The sequence below is a fragment of the Gracilinanus agilis genome, chromosome 1 (genome assembly GCF_016433145.1).
Source record: "Gracilinanus agilis isolate LMUSP501 chromosome 1, AgileGrace, whole genome shotgun sequence".
NCBI lineage: Eukaryota > Metazoa > Chordata > Mammalia > Didelphimorphia > Didelphidae > Gracilinanus > Gracilinanus agilis.
In genome coordinates, this window is record NC_058130.1 from 440,424,162 (window position 1) to 440,442,045 (window position 17,884).

Genomic DNA, 17,884 nt, shown 5'->3' on the forward strand with positions numbered 1-17,884 from the left:
CCTCCCCCCCTTTTTTTTTAAGCCAGGGATTAAGAACTCCTTTTTTGTGTTGTGGACCCCGTTGCCAATCTCTTGTAGACTATGGATCCATGAAGCCTTTCTCATAATAATAATTTCATATAATTGAAGAAAAAGCTAATGTCTGTCAATGAAAATTAACGATGTAATTTTTTTCCCTGAAAAGGTTTTAGTGGACCCCAATTAAGAACTCCTGCTACAAGTGTTTTATGAAAACATTTGGGGTGATGGCATTTTAGGGATACATGTAAAATGAATATTTTTTACTTTTTCACAAGGAAAGCTTGTTATGATTTCTAGTTTCAGCTTAAGTAAATGAGCTGCGGAAAAAATTGTTTTGCAAGTTTATATTAATGCTCTCTATATAAATACATTTGCCTTTCACTTGTCAATACATCTGATTAGGTGAGAGTAGGAGCCAATAGGCTTTTTTTTTATCTGCTTCTAGTTGATATTTAAATAAAATACACTTTTTCCCCTTTTACATATGATGCAGTTAGCTTGAATATAAAACTTAAAATTATAATTTATTATAAAGAAAATTATTATAAAGGAAATTAAGCACTCATAAGGTGTTTATGCTTTGTGCTTTATATTACAGATATTTCTGTTGATAGTCTTCATGTGTATCACCTTATTGATTGCTAGTCTCATCTGCCTTACTTTACCAGGTATGTTTTTTATTCTCATCTTTAGCTTAAATTATCCTTGATACCATTATTTTAAAAGGAAACGTGTTCAAATTTGTGTTCATCAATTGTAATTTTTAAATGGTGTTTATAGATTCACATGTAGGCTGTACATTGAAAGTGTACAAAGTGTTCAAAGTCCCTTTGAAAGAAAAAAACATGGCTATACTAAAGTTTTATATTAGGCATACTTGTGGAGAAATGCATATCTTATATTTCAATTAATTGATGCTTTTATTCTGAATGAATATGGGTTATTTTTCTATTTAAAGTTTCCTACCTTAGGTTATTTGACCTATATTTATATGAGGGATTTGGAAGACTTGGTCAAGGAAAAAGTTTATTGTCCATTGTGAAAAAAATCAAAGTATTAGTTCATATCACCTGTATTTTTTATGGACAGTGTCTTTTTAAACTATTCATTATCAAACTTGAAATACTTTATAAAAAGCCATTTAAAAAATGAAATCTAGTTTATTCAGATTTTGTTAACCTCATCATATTGTGATATTTATATGATTCATTACCTGTATTAGTAATGAACATTATGATCTAGGAATAGTTTACATTCATTAGTGAGTGTCTGATTATTTACAAATAATAAAATGTTCTATTTCAACTAGTTATAGTTTAAATTTTATAATCTCAGTTATCCTAGGTGGAAGTTGAAGAGCTATAGATAGGAATAGTTAGGAACAGATCTTCTTTATGTTAGTTTACTGTCATCCCCTTAGGGCAATAATAACTAGGTGGGGATAAGAGAGACCTTATGTTATTAGAGATAGCCCATTTTATAGACAAAGAAAAACAAAAAAATAACTAACATTTATATAGCGTTTCTTATGTGCTGCCAGATGCTGTGCTAAGCATTTTGTAATTATCTCATTTGATCCTTACAACAACACTGGGAGATAGGTGCTTTTAGTATATCTATTTTACATATAAGGAAACTGAAGCAGATGGAAGTTAAGTGATTTACCCCAGGGTTACACAGCTAGCAAATGGTTGGGGCTGAATTTGAACTCAAGTCTTCCTGACTCCAGGCCTGGCACTCTTATCTTTTGAATTATCCAGCTGTCCCTAAATCTGTTCTTTGTCCTCACTGTGACCACTCTTGCTTGTTCACCTCATCTACACTCCTACTCTAGCATCATCTTATCTTTCTCTCATAGTACTGCATCTCTGATTAACCTCTTCAGCTGTATAGCGTTATCTTTTTCTTGACACTCTTGTTTCCATGTCCTATCACCAGTCATAACTTGCCAAATCCTATCTCTGGATTATCACTATCACTTCTCTTTTTGATTTATATGCTGCCGAGCATTGGTCAAGGATATCACACCACTTTACCTATTGGGGTCCATTACAAGTTTGTTATTCCATCTCTTTAAATATATATGTATGTGTCACATAAACTTGTAATAGATCCACAAGCATGGAGGGGGGCATGTATGTGGACACATGCAAATATACATACACGTACAGATATGAGATGCATATGTATTTTATATTCTGAAATTAACCCCACCCCCAATAGAATTTCTACACACAAGAGAAAATAAAAATAATTCATTACCTGATGCTTTAAATCTATTAGTAATGAGATTCTATATCCTTAACCAGGTAGTCTTGGGGCAATAGACTTTAGCCTGACACTAAGACCATTTTGTTGTTCTTCAGTTATCTCTAATTCTTGGTGATCTGTGGACCAACTGTCCATGGGGTTTTCTTGGCAAAGATACTGGAATGGTTTGCTGTTTACTTGTCATACAAGGTCACACAACTATTAAGTATTTAAGGTCAAATTTGAACTCTGATCTTTCTGACTCCGACCCCAAACTTCTATCCATTGTGCCATCTAGCTGCCCCCATATCAGGACCATACCCTTAAACTTTGCCATCATGGGAGGGCATGTCAGAATTTATACTCTACTGGGATAGTTTTCAAAAAACTATTGTCACTTTCATCATAATTATTGGGGTAGGATTCTGTTGTGACTTGAAGTGATTACTTTGTAGAAATATGTATACACATATCACATATATTCTTTTTTAAAGTAAAATTAGTTTTACTTCTTGATAAATTAGCCAGTTCTAAGAAACTAACTCTTTAATTTTTTATATTCTTCTTTTTTAGAATCTTCAAAATATTACATTTATCATATGTATATCTCCAAATTTAGCCTGCGATTAACATAATTATTTCAGTTACTAGAGGGGGAAAAGCCTTCAATAGTTCTTTGCTCCAAAACACAAAAAAATGCATTGGCATTCATGTCAAGGATTTTTGAGAACTTCTTGAAGATTTTTTTTTTTTATAGAATATTTTAGGGGCAATTTTAATCAGTCATAAGCTTACTTGACCTTTCTGCACCTTTGTTTCTTTAAAGGTAAAATGAGGAGATTGACTTTGATAAATTTTGAGTTCCTTTCCACTAACATTTTGTAGTTTTTTAGAGAAAAATTTTAAATGAAAGACATTTTTACAAGAGTTATGACAAGTTGTTATAATGAAAACAGCTAATAAAATGTACCTTATTATTAATAACAGTGTAAAAATAACAATTCTCTTTACTTAGCCATATGTCTCATTTATCAGCCTTTCTTTTTTCAGTATTTGCTGGCCGGTGGTTAATGTCATTTTGGACGGGGACTGCCAAAATCCATGAGCTATACACAGCTGCCTGCGGTCTTTATGTCTGCTGGTTAACCATAAGGGCAGTAACAGTTCTAGTTGCATGGATGCCACAGGGACGCAGAGTGATTTTTCAGAAGGTTAAAGAGTGGTCCCTTATGGTAAGTTTTCAGAGAAAGGTTAATAATTTTGATAGGTGGATATATTTAACTATTTTTCCCCTTTTCCCTCCCCTTCCATTTTTAGGTTTATTCAGCACGAGTCATTTTTTTATATACAAAAGAAGATTCTGTTGGAGAATAATGTCTTGATTCCTTCATGAGAGAGATAACTAATATGATGTTTAAGAGAATAAATAATTCAATTTTCACATTGTATGAAATTAAATTATATTCTTAGCAGTGTCATAACTTAAAGCATTATTTATTTTTTAAGGGTTACTTGTAAGATAGAATGTTGAACCTGCTGATAAAAGTAATGTTCTAATAGAGTATTTAGCATTTTGCCGTGTATTTCAAAGGGCAATGTTTTAAAACAATTAATTGGACTTTTAAGGTTTTTTTTAAAATTATATTTCAAATTAAAATTTTTTGTTTTTTTGGCCTTAAGGATTTTAAAAAGATAACTTTTTAAAATCAATCATAATGCTAATTCAAGAAAGGTCTAGAGAAACTGGGATTATAATGGTGATTTATTGTTAGAACTAGGTCTGATTTTTAAGAGCTTCATTCTTGTAAATATGAAAAAATTATTCTAAGGTCATGTGTATGTGTATATACACAAATATCGTTAGTTTTAGTTATTAATATGGTTACTAACTCACTTCATAATGAGTTATGATTGATAAACATTATAATTTGTAGGGTTCTTATGCTTATTCCTTTACTTATTTAAAATTGTAATACTTTATGTTGAATTTATATTATATCTTGAGTTATAAGTATATTTCATTTTTTAATTAAAAATTTTTTTTAATTAAGGAAGAAAATCCCTTCCCTTCTGTCTTACAATCAATACTGTGTACATTCCAGGGCAGAAGAGTGGTAAGGGCTGGGCAGTAAGGGTTAAGTGACTTGCCCAGGGACACACCACTAGGAAGTATCTTAGGCCGGATTTGAACCAAGGACCTCCCGTCGCTAGGCTTGGCTGTCAATCCACTGAGCTACCTAGCTGCCCACGGTGTAAATATATTTAAGGATGATTTTGACTATATTAGACTCATTGCCGTTGCTATTAGAGATTTTGAGAAATAAATTGTATTTCACTGTCCAGGGAATGGGAAAGAGTGGCAAGTTTTTAATTTCTAAATTGTGAGAACTACTTATAAATGTACTCAATAGTCATACATCATCATAGTTGTTATTTATCGCTTTTCTAAGTACATATTGTGTTTAGAACAATGAAAATATTGACATGCAAAGAATCAAGTATGACATTCTCCTTGCCAGCTTTGTTATATGTATAATAAAATAGTTTTCCAGTTTCTTTATTTCTTCGCTATGATACCATATGCAAATATGGCTTGCCATTACTAAAGTGGGAAGAGACCTCTTTTCCCCAATTTTATGTTGACATAGAGATGACATCTTGATTCCATATGTATCCCAAAAGGTAACTTAGCTATTTTGAGTTATTATATTGGTTGTACTTTTCCTCAAAATCTAGCTTGTTTAAAAATTGAGGGCAGTCTCTTGTGTATATAGTGGAAAGGAGAGGACATCTTCATTGCTTTTTTCTTTGAAAAGAATAGTGAAGATAAAAATGAATAAAATTTATTTATTTGATTAGAAAAATATATAAGGAAAATATTACAACAATAAAATATTTTAGTATGGTAATATTGGATAAAATTTTTGAATATATATGTTTTTTTCTTTCAAAGTTACCTTATTTAGGCCTATTTCTTATTTTGGAAGGAAGCTGAGCTATATTCAGACAAATGAAATATATATATTTTACTAGTTATCAGAAATAAGCTATTCTCCTTAAAAAATATGATGTTAAAGGTTCTGGTAAATGTCCAAAGTATGTCACCTCTTATGCTATTTTGTTTTTAATTAGATAATGAAGACTTTGATAGTGGCAGTACTTCTAGCTGGTGTTGTTCCGCTTTTGCTTGGACTTTTATTTGAACTGGTAATTGTTGCACCACTGAGGGTTCCACTGGATCAGACACCTCTGTTTTATCCATGGCAGGTCAGTTTTTGTCTCTTTCAGTTGGCATTTTCCTACTAATTTGGAAACATGCAGGTCCTCAAAGATTTATTCACTTTTGAACAATCTACCAGATCTTCTTATGATTTTAGGAACCAGTAATACAAATAAGTCATCATTTTGCTTATAATAATGGGTGTTATGAAGTATTAACTTTGGTAGATTTTGCCTCTTAAGCCTGAGACAGATGTAATTAATATTTGTTTTATAAATATATATTTTTAAACTTAATATTGTTTAAACATTTAAAGAGAAATGAACTCATTTCTTTTGAGCCAAAAGAAGGTGGTTATTTTTTGCTCAAAGTTTATGCATCTTAAATAATTGCAGCACTTACTTCTCATAACCATAATATTTTGTTTAATTATAAGATACTTAAAAAACTCTTTCACCTTCTCTCTCTGTGTAGCTGCCAAACACAAGTTTGTCCAAGTTGTTTAACTATTGAGGATGCTCCAGTATTTCTCTTTTGCTTCTAAGATCAACTACAATTCCCTTCATTTGGTTTAAAAAATTTTTTTTAATCCAATTCCAACCTCATTATTTCCTTCTTTCACACTCTATAGTCCTGGCAAATGGGACCTTCCATGCATAGCACTTTCATCTAGCCTTTTCATATCCCTGCAGTGCTCTCCCACCTCATGTCCATCTCTTAGAATGTTTAGATTCCTTGAAAGCTTAACACAAAGGCTACTTTCTACATGAAGTCTATCCTGATGCTAGTACCTTCTCAGAAAACCATCCTTATATTTAGCTTACACATATTTTTTGTGTATATGTATATATAAAAGTGTGCATATTATCTTCATAGTGCATTGCTCATTGATGGAACTGTTTTATCTTAGTATTATTACCCAGATAGCTATTCTATTGGTGCTTTTGGTTAAGTGAATAAGTATAAGTTCTTTAGAGATTGTAAAAGAATTTTCATTTTTCCATGCCTGGTTTAAAACCATTCCTAAGATTTTGAGGTTCAAAATAGCTAGAAATTCCAGTGTTGCCAAAAAACATGAGTCAAAATCCCTAAAAGGATTTATCTGTGGGTCTCTTTCTATACTGCCTGATTACATAAAATTATTGATTTCTTTGAAGAGTATAATAATAGTATTAACTTGAGATAGCATAGTAGTTAGAGACCAGTCCTTGGACTCAGGAATATCTAGGTTCCAGTATCATTTGTGACACTTAATGGTTATGGATCTCTCAAAGACTAAAAATATAAAATGAAGAGCAAGTGCCAACCTGCATTGGCAGAGGGAAGGTTCCTCATTAAGAGTTTCCTATGTGAATAAAATCTCAGGTCAAGTTCAATAATAATAATAATAATAACAACAACAGTGCGTCATTTGCATGTTGCTTTACACACGTTATCTAACTTAATAAAATTAATCTGGAAGATGCTGAGTTCTAATTTAGCCATTCTTTTGTGCGTGATTCTGGGTAGTTCAGTGGAACTTGACAGAGCTTTTTTCTTCTTTGTAAAATAATGGGAAAGTTGAAATCAATGATTCAAAAATCTTTTCCAGCTCGAGCAACATTTTGTGATTCTTTGTAAAGACAGCTAGAATATTTAGTGAAGGTAGCTAACTGACCTCTTTTCCTTTTTCAATCATTCAAATAATTAAGTACTTATGTGCTGGGCACTAAGCATGTAAATACAGTGAATGAAACAGCCTTTCTCTCTAGGATTTTACATTCCCTCAATACCCAAAGACATTACTTTTCTGTGAGACTAAACTATGATTTCTTTAGACTGATCATGACTTTCATGTCCTTGGGTCAATAGCTATTTAAGGACTTTAACTGAAGTAGAGTATTCTGAGGACTGTGATCTTTGCTCATCTCTAAGAAGTGACCAATTAGGAACTCAACAAATTTACTTTGGAGCTAGAAGCCAGTCCCACAACATATAAATCAGATTAGCTTTTCCATTTAAAAAAAATAATCTTACTTTTAGTTTTAGAATCAATATGGTATATTGGTTGTAAGGCAGATGAGTGGTATGGGCCTCCCATCTCTAGGCCGGGCTCTCAATCAACTGAGCCACCCTAGTTTATCCATTTTCAAGGAACAATCAGTGCCATAGGATATTGTTTCCTTTCTGGGCCATTTGTGTTGGAAGAGAAAGTCCTGTTAGTACTACAGTTTGATTCTTCCTCCCTCCCTCCCTCCCTCCGTCTTCCCACTTTTCTTCCCTCCTTCCCTCCCTCCCTTCTTTCTCTCCCTCATTCTTTTCCACTTTTCCTCCCTCCTCTTGAGTACCTCCCATAAGTAAACTTAGAGAATGTTATTAATGCTCACATGATGTCAGAATTGGTGGTAATTGAGAAGTTTGATGAAGTCCCACGTACTTCCATATTGATGTTTATATTGAGGAGTGCTTTTTCAGTGCTGTAGATTGCTTTTTTTTTTTAAGTTACAACAAGTACAATAAGATATATTGGTGTAAACAAAGAGGAAGAATAAAGTATACATCTTGAAATTTCAGGTAAAGATTGTATAAAAATTATGAGATCCTCAAGAGAAAGAACTGTTAGATTCCTCTTTCACATCAGTGGTATCTTTGGTTTTATTTTGGGGTTTTGGTTATGTATGACTTTGCTCTTACAACAGTGACCGGTATGGAAGTGTGTTTTGTATGACAATAAAAATGAAGGAAAAAATTGCTTTCAGAGTCTTCAGGATATTCTTTTGCGTAAGCAGAAAAGGGTCAAAACATTATCCTTTGAAAGATAGATCTGAGTTTTAGAAACAGACTATAAAGTAATTCAGAGGCAAGTCTGATGAAGAAGGTGAAAGATCAAACTGAATATTACTGTTTGGAATTTAAAAAAAAAAGAATTGTGGTTGATTAATTAAAGTAATAATTTTCTTGTGACTACTAAAAAAATTATGAGATCTCATAATGAAATTAATAGATGAAGTATGCTACAGTCACTTAAAACCTTTGACTTAAATTCTCTGACTTAAATTCTCTTTATGAAGGCATGCATTGATTATTGAAAGACATTTTGGTATTTATTCCTATAATAGCATTAGGATTTAGCTCTTGGAAAAAGTAAAATTTATTTTTTAGTACTGGATTATTGGTATGTTACCATAAACTAGTGCTAAGAATTTTTCATTAATACCCTTTTTTTTTTCTTGGCCTGTACTCTTTTATTGTCTCAATTACATGTAATAAAAAATTTCCACATACATTTCCTGAAGTTCTAAGATCCATATTGGTGAGCAATTTGATCTGGGTCATACATGTATTATCAGGTAAAACGTATTTCTATATTGTTCATTGTGGTAAGAGAATATTCATATGAATCCAAAACCCCAAAATAAGACACAAAACACTTTAGTTTAAAGTGAAAAATAGTGTGCTTTGATCTCCATCCTGACTCCCAATAGTTTTGTCTCCTAATAGAATTGTCCTGAGTCATTGTATTGCTGAGAGTAGCTAAGTCTATCACAGCTGATCATTCCACAATATTGCTTTTATTATGTACAATGTTCTTCTGGTTCTGCTTATTTTATTCTACATCAGTTCTTCCAGATCTTTCTAGTTTTTTCTGAAATCATCCTGTTTGTCATTTCTTACAGCAAAATAGTATTCTACCACCAACATATACCCCAATTTGATCAGCCATTCCCAATTGCAGGACATCCCCTCAATTTCTAGTTCTTTGCCACCACAAAAAGAGCAGCTATAGGGCAGCTGGGTAGCTCAGTGGATTGAGAGTCAGGCCTAGAGACGGGAGGTCCTAGGTTCAAATCTGGCCTCAGACACTTCCCAGCTGTGTGACCCTGGGCAAGTCACTTGACCCCCATTGCCCACCCTTACCACTCTTCCACCTAGGAGCCAATACACAGAAGTTAAGAGTTTAAAAACAAAACAAAAGAACAGCTATTAATATTTTTGTGTAAGGACGTTCTTCACCCCCCCCCCCCTTTTTTTTTTTTAATATCCTTGGGATACAAGTCTAGTAATGGCATTATTGGATCAAGGAGTATGCATAGTTTTATAGCCCTTTGGGCATGGTTCCAGATTGTCCTCCAGAATGGTTGGATCCATTCACAACTCCATCAGCAATGCATTGATATCCCAATTTTGCCACATCCCCTCCAACATCACCTTCTTTTACTATCTTAATAGCCAATCTGATAAGTGTAGGCTGATACTTCAGAGTAGTTTTAATTTGTATTTGTCTAACGAAGAGTGATTTTGAACATTTGTTCTTGTCATTGATTATTTTGATTTCTTCATCTAAAAATTGCTCATTTATATTTTTATCTCACTTGTTTCCCTTCTAATCTTGGTTACATTGATTTTGTTTGTTCAAAAACTTTTTAATTTAAATCAAAAATTATTCATTTTATGTTCTCTATCTTTTGTTTGGTCATAAATTCTCCCCTTCTCCATAGATCTGACAGGTAAACTATTCTATATTCCTCTAATTTACTTATGGTTTAAATCATATACCCATTTTGGTATAGGGTGTGAGATACCTAGTTTCTGCCATACTATTTTCCAGTTTTCCCAGCAGTTTTTGTCATGTAGTTAGTTTCTTATCCCAAAAGCTGTGGTCTTTGGGTTTATCAAACACACTAGATTGCTGAGGTCATTTACCCTTGTATATTGTGTATCTGATCTATTCCCTTGATTGACCTGTACTTTTAAAAGAAAATTTGGGAGCTCTTACAGATTGATCAAAGAAATCGCTTAGCTTATATACTGATAACGTTACTTAAATTGAATAGTTAAATATCTCTGTACACTAGGACTGGGCCCTTGGAGTTCTTCATGCCAAAATAATTGCAGCCATAACATTGATGGGACCTCAGTGGTGGTTGAAAACAGTAATTGAACAGGTAAGAAAAATTTTCTGTTTTAACAACATTGAGATTTCATTGCCTGTCACAGTATTTCCCTTAACTGTTTATCATTTATTTGTCATTGTTCTTAACTGTCAGGAAAGAAGTTAAAAGAGGATTGTGTGCTCTAAAACTTATTTTCCCACTTCATGATCTAACACTCTTGTGCTTTATAGGCTTTCACTCTGAATCACTTACTCTTTGTTTAGCAATTAGGGAATCCAGATAACCAAGATTCTAAGGAAAAACAATGTTTGAAAAAAGGATCTGATTGCAAATGATGAGATGGGAAATATACAAAAGGTCTCTAAGCATTTTGGAACTTTTTTGATTAGGAGCAGAAATTCCTAACTTTTAACTCCTGAGAAAATCTCTGTCTTAGGCAACCTTCTATTAATTGGTTTTCACAGTGATGGTCCTGAGTCGTCAAAACAATTTAAAACTTATCCTCCTCTGTTTAAGAAGACTAGGAACTATATAGTCATTTTAAGAAAGATTTTCATCCAAAATTATATGCTGTAAGAGATAAATCTTTTGGTACTCTAAGGGCTAAACTTATTATTATTTTTTTGCCCAAGGCTTTTTCTGCATCTGTTGAGATAATCATGTGATTTATGTTGATTTGGTTGTTGATATGGTCAATTATATGGATAGTTTTCTAATATTAAACCATCATTACATTCCTAGTATAAATCCCACCTGATCTTAGTGAATAATCCTCTTGATAACTTGCTGGAGTCTTTTTTGCTAGTATTTAAGATTTTTGCAACTACGTTCATTAAGGACATTGATCTGTGGTTTTCTTTCTCTGTTTTTGGTCTGCCTGGCTTTGGAATCAGTACCATATTTGTGTCATAGAAAGGAATTTGGAAATCTTCTTTGCTTATTTTGTCAAATAAGTTGTATAGTATTGAGATTAGTTGTTCTTTAAATGTTTGATAAAATTCACTCGTGAATCCATCTGGCCCTTGGGATTTTTTCTTAGAGAGTTCCATGATGGCTTGTTCAGTTTCTTTTTCTGAGATGGGATTGTTTAAGAATTCTATTTTCCCTTTTGTTAATGTAGGCAATTCATATTTTTGTAGATATTCATCCATTTCACCTAGATTGTAATATTTATTGCCATATAATTGGGCAAAATAGTTCTTAATAATTACCTTAATTTCCTCTTCATTAGAGGTTAGGTCTCTCTTTTCATCTTTGATACAATTAATTTGATTTTCTTCTTTTTTTTTTTTATTAGATTAACAAGTACTTTATTTTAATTGTTTTTTCTAAGTACCAGCTCCTAGTCTTACTTATTAGTCAATAGTTCTTTTACTTTCAGATTTATTAATTTCTTCTTATTAATTTCTTCTTTGATTTTCAGAATTTCCAATTTAGTTTTTATCTGGGGATTTTTAATTTGTTCTCCTTCTAGTTTTTTAAGTTGCATGCCCAAATAATTGACTTCTTCCTTCTCTGATTTGTTGATATATGCACTCAGGGATATAAATTTCCCCTGAGTACTGCTTTGGCTGCATCCCATACTTTTTGATAGGTTGTTTCCTCATTGTCATTCTCTTCAATGAAGTCAGTAATTGTTTTTTTTTTTTTTTAATTTTTCTTTGACCCATCAGTTTTTTTGTTTGTTTGTTTGTTTTAAACCCTTACCTTCCATCTTAGAATCATACTATGTATTAGTTCCAAGGCAAAAGAGTGGTAAGAGCTAGGCAGTGGGGGTCAAATGACTTGCCCAGGGTCATACAGCTAGGAAGTGTCTGAGGCCAGATTTGAACCTAGAACCTCCCATCTCTAGGCCTTGCTCTCAATCCACTGAGCCACCCAGCTGCTCCTGAACCACCAATTTTGAAGAATTAGAGCATTTAGTTTCCAACTAATTTTAAATCTAAGGCCTAAACTTACTAATGTCGAAAATTCACTGGCATAGACTATATTTCATTCCCTGACTACAGGTAAATATTACTATTAGAAATAAACTTATACTTCCACTTTTAGCAAACTCGCTATGTTTCAATAACTAGTTCTATAAAGCAAATTGTTTAGAAGATCAATTAGGAGATAATTTATATCTGCATAGTCTCCATTTGTTTTCTTTGATGTGCAGGTTCATACTTTTTTCTTAAGTAATGCCCCCTGTCTTATTGAAATAAATGGGATTTATAACCACTTCCAAAAAGGTAAAGTAGTATGGTTTGTGGTTTTTTTATTTAGAAGTGATGGTAAAATATATTTAGTCTTCTAAATTTTATAATTAGTAGATGGCAGGTCAGGCTTTAACTATATTCTCTACCAGATGAAAAAGAAGACTATAAAAGAAATTATAATTGAGTTAAAATTTTTCTATCCTTCTCTTCTGTCTTATCTTATATATTTCTGTCCAGTATCTAAAATACTGTATTTCATTCCAACCATGCCTGTTTTCTTTTTTCTCAAAATTATTCATGCTCCAAAATAATCCCTTTTTATCAACTAGCTCATCTATTAAATCATCTTCTTAGGTGGGAATATGTTGATTGGATGGAAAGTAATGGCATTATAATGTGGATGGTTTACTCTAGTCTAAGTATACTTATATTTCCAAAGAGGAACTTATTAATCCACAAGAATCTCTCATTTGCTCAACATTTGTAGGAGTGATTTTCCTTTCATTGGGAGCATATTCCCTTGTTGCTTGTTTAGTAGAAGATACAGAACACATGAACCTACTCTTCTTTCCAAAACAAATCCTACAATATGTCTAGTCATTGTTGAATAGGTGTATATATACATATATGCATATGTGTGTATATATATATATGCATTCATACTGTCATAAATTAAGAGCTAGGCACTATCTTTTATAGACAGAGAATCTATATCTAACAGGTTAAGTGTTTTGCCTAAGATGAGGCAGGATTTGAACACAAGTCTTCCTAATTCCCAGGCCACTGCTTTGTTTGCTAAATTTACTGTCTCTCAAGATAGAATGCATACTCCCAAAGCAAGATTCTCTTAGCTACTGGATAGTTTATTATATCTTGTGTTCTGGCACTTACCTAGCCTTCAAAGGAAGAAACAAATTTTAGTGATTTTGGTCTGGTGAATTAAATGGGTAGAACTTTGGATCTTTTGATATATTTTCTACTTTGGAGGTTTTTTCTTGTTTACCTACTTATAACTTTTTTCATTGCTTTAGGTTTATGCAAATGGCATCCGAAATATTGATCTCCATTATATCATTCGAAAACTAGCAGCACCCGTGATATCTGTACTGTTACTTTCTCTTTGTGTACCTTATATTATAGCATCTGGTATTGTACCTTTACTAGGTGAGTAAAATACTATTATGTTTTTGAGTGTTCTTATTTCAGTACTTAAAGAAAAATTGGGCTTAATAATATAATACTAGTATTAAGCTATACTCTAGTTATCTTATGTCATTTTCCAAATTTTGTCCTAGGGAGAAATAGGAAAAATTAAAATGTTAATTTTTATCCATGTTATTCTATTTCTTAATGTCATTGTAATAATAGAATAATTTAAAACTATATATTGTATATCATTCATTAATGGAAAATATGGTAAATATGCTCAGTAAATTGAAGCTTTATTTTGCCATTGGAGTTAAGAAAGAAGGTCCTCAAGTATGCTCTACTTATAATTCTTAGGCTGGTTTTATCTATTTTTACTTGTTATATATTTAAGTATAATAACATAATACAGCACAAATTGAAAGAGGAGAAAAGCTTAAGAATTTTTTTACTCCAGCTAACAAGAAAGGACTTTCAAAAAGAAATAGTTAATTATTTCCTGTTCAAGAAATTTTTGAGTCAGTCAGACCTCAAGCTTAGAGGGTCTTAGCAAGAGAAATTATTCCAAAATGAAATAATTAACAAAATATAGAATATAAATAGTTTTATCATTTTCTCAGTTTAGATATTGTGACTTAATTATTTGTATGAATGTTCTATATAACTGTATTCAGAAAAAATGGCAAAAATATATTTAAAAGATCTAATATAAATGAGTAGTAGAATTATTTATATTGTACTGTTCTCATTCACTCTGGGAATAACAAATAAATTTCTTCAAATCATAAACAAATAATGTTTTATGCTAAATTTAAAAAACAAATTCCTTTTAACCACTAGAGAACTTAGATTTATAAAATATGTAAAATGAATTTTGCTTTGGTCAAATAAACTATGATAGTACAGGGACTGACATGTAGTAAACTCTTAATAAATTCCTCATGACTTAGTATAATGAAAAAGAATTGAACTAGGAACTGAGGAAACTTTGATTCTAGTCCTGGCTAATATCAACTGACTGTGTGATCTTAAGTAAATCATATAACCTCTTTATAGGTCTCAGTTTGTTTATCTCTAAAGTGATGATGTGCAGACTAGTTAAAACTTGAGGTTTATTTCAGTTCTTCTTATCTTGACTTCCAGGATGAAATGTTTTTTGAAATCTTTCTAGATTCCATAGAATTTTATAATTGGAGGAGACCTCAGAGATCCTTACTCATTGCTTCATTTTTTTAGTTGATGAAACTGAATCTAATGTAGATTTAATTATCTGCTGAATGAGACACACAGCTAGTTATTGAAGGACTAGATTTAGGACTTAGGTCTCTTGAATTCTTTGCATTTCTTACTACATAGTACTACTTCACCATTAGGAAAATTAGATTTTATTTTAAATTTTGATTATATAGAAGCATTCACCTCTTTTATCACATATGCTGAGAGTTTGCTTTTTATTTTACAGGTGTTACTGCTGAAATGCAAAATTTGGTACAGCGCCGAATTTATCCTTTTTTACTAATGGTGGTAGTTTTGATGGGTATCCTGTCCTTCCAAGTTCGACAGTTCAAGCGCCTTTATGAACATATTAAAAATGACAAGTGAGTCTAGAGGTTTAGTTTTGGATAATATTTTTTAACTTTTTCATAGTTTTAAGTTTTAAAGTCAAGATTAACTGGACATAGAGTAAAAAGGACAGAAATAGGCTTTGGTAACATTACATTTTTGGTTCATCTGGAACCATTGGGTTTAGGACTCTTTGAAGCCTTTAATTTTCATATTTGCATTCTTCAGAATAGTGGCAAAAAAAGTCCATCCACACATTTGTTTTTGATCTTTAACTTTCTAAACCACTTTTCATGCTAATTATAGTTTCCCAGTATCTCATTGTTCTGTATATCAGACATAAAAACCACAAATAAGCAAATATGATATAGAACAACTATACCTAAACCAACTAGCAGACTATTCTAACGTTTCAGAATAGTGGTTGGGTAGATTATTGCAAAACAGCGTGAACTTTCTCCTGATGTAAGAACATGGTAAAGAAATTCTTGTAGAAAGAATGAGAAAATTGAATATATCCTATTGAGATAAATCATGCTTTCTTCCTTTTGCTTTCTAATAGCTAGTTAAATTTTCCTTAGCTTTTAAAAGAATGGTTTCTAATAATGAAATTACAGGTATGTCCAACAATCAAAAGGTACAAAGCTAACTAAATTTTCTTCCTGGCAAATTTTTGAAATTAAGGTTACTCCACAGTACAATAAATTCTTCCTTTACTCATTAATGTTAGGAAGGGTCATTTTTAGTGATTAAAGTCAATTCTAGATGACTACAAATTAATATAATGCCTGCCTTAGGTCACAGTATTGCTGTAATGACAATATTTCCCAGATATTAAAGACACAGAAAAATGACCCTATCAAAATTATGATCTGGAAAGTTAAATTGTTGAAAGACTTTAGGTGGTAGAAGGATCATTAACAACAAATGGTTATGTCTTATTAGTAGCTAACATTTATTGCTCACCTATATTTTGCAGAAAAGACTTTGTTTATATCCTCAAGGAACTAAGTCTCATAGGGGAGATAACGTCATATACAGTCATACCACACTTGGCAAAGATTCATATAATAAAGTACTTTGGGAAGTTTGAAGATTAACATACATTGCCTTTGAAGGTTCTCTTAAAGAGGTAGCTTTTTAATTAGGTTTTAGAAGATAGATTGGAAAATTTAAACATGCAAAATAGGGAAGGTAATTCTTGGAAACTACAACCTGAACAAAGGCTGCAAAAATTAAATATTCACTTAAGGGCTGTTGGCTAGACAGGAGGGCCTTGAAATGGTAATAAGAGTAGATTGGACTTTACTAGGTAGCTAATGGGCAGCTACTGAAAATTGTCACAAGAAATTATCTGGTTGTTGGGACACATGATAGGTGTTCAATAAATGATTGCTGAATTATCCCTATTTTACAGAGATAAATCTATAAGGTGAGAAATAATTCATTGGCAATCACACAACTTAGCAAGTATGTGTGGATAGAATTTGTTTAAATCTGTTAAGATCTCTTAAGTCTTAATTTCCTCATATATAAAATTAGATTCTTACTTCTTTTCTTACCCAATGCTTTGAGTAAGCCACTACGTGAACCTTGAAGCATCATATAAATCTGATTTGTTATGGCATTTAAGATCTTATGCTTATCACTTAGGTCTTCTCATCCTCTTACCCCTACATCCCTTACTTTGTGTTATCTTTTTCCTTTGCTTTTTGTCCTTTTCTCTATATCTTCTTCTAGCCCCAGTACCTCCTAACTTCCTGGTGGTTACTGCTGAAAATCAGATCATTAGATTTGATGTTCATTTGTTGCTGTATTTTCCAAATAGAAAAATGTTATTCTCCTATATGTAATGTGGTTTAAGCCTAGATATCCTGTCTCATTATATATGTTCAAATGTAAAGATGCTCGAATTTTTCCTAGATACTCACTCTGCTCTTTTAAAATCTAGATATCTTGTGGGACAACGACTAGTGAACTATGAACGAAAGTCAGGTAAACAAGGCACGTCAACACCATCTCCACAGTCTTCACAAGAATAAAATAGTTGTCTTAAATACCTTGACCTTCCTTTTGCCTTTATGTGTCCTTTTTTGTGGACTCTTCTATCTCTGGATAATATTTTTCCTGGTGATCCTCACAGCAATGTTTTTACTTTCACTTTTTTTTTTTAAAAAAAAATTCATATCCTTAGCATTTAGATAGCAGTTAATGATCTGCTCCTCTATCTGCATCTTTTTCATTTTTCATTGCTGTCTGAGATCTGTATATGTGTAAATAGAAGTATCCTGACACCCTAAAACCTTGGATTAAACAGAATGTGCATTGTACATCTTTAAACAAAATGTATATTAATTTATTAAATCTAGTTGTCACTTTACTTTGGACCTGCTGTTCTCTTGACAAGAAAAGTGCCACAAAGCAATGGCGCAAAGAGGCAAGACTTTCAGTGAAATCTGGAACTCATTTATGGTGTTCCTAATAGTTCTTATTAAATTGATGCATTCTGACTTTCTTGGGTGGAGAGGCCTTACCAAGAACCTGAAAAGAAACAACTACAGATCATCAGTGAAGTGTCTGTGGTAAGAAATATGAACTGTGTGCTTCAC

The 17,884-nt window shown here is 32.2% G+C and overlaps 1 protein-coding gene across 1 annotated transcript in view; it reads left to right on the forward strand.

Annotated features, from left to right (window-relative positions):
* The window catches only part of MARCHF6 (membrane associated ring-CH-type finger 6), an 81,916-nt gene extending 64,261 nt beyond the window's left edge, over window positions 1–17,655 (forward strand). The window contains exons 20-26 of the mRNA XM_044665430.1: window positions 620–689; window positions 3,322–3,503; window positions 5,404–5,538; window positions 10,327–10,416; window positions 13,598–13,730; window positions 15,175–15,310; window positions 17,227–17,655. Coding sequence (XP_044521365.1) covers window positions 620–689; window positions 3,322–3,503; window positions 5,404–5,538; window positions 10,327–10,416; window positions 13,598–13,730; window positions 15,175–15,310; window positions 17,227–17,317 — 837 coding nt within the window. The 3' untranslated portion in view covers window positions 17,318–17,655. The remainder of the gene's footprint in view (window positions 1–619; window positions 690–3,321; window positions 3,504–5,403; window positions 5,539–10,326; window positions 10,417–13,597; window positions 13,731–15,174; window positions 15,311–17,226) is intronic.
* The last annotated feature ends 229 nt before the right edge of the window (window positions 17,656–17,884 follow it).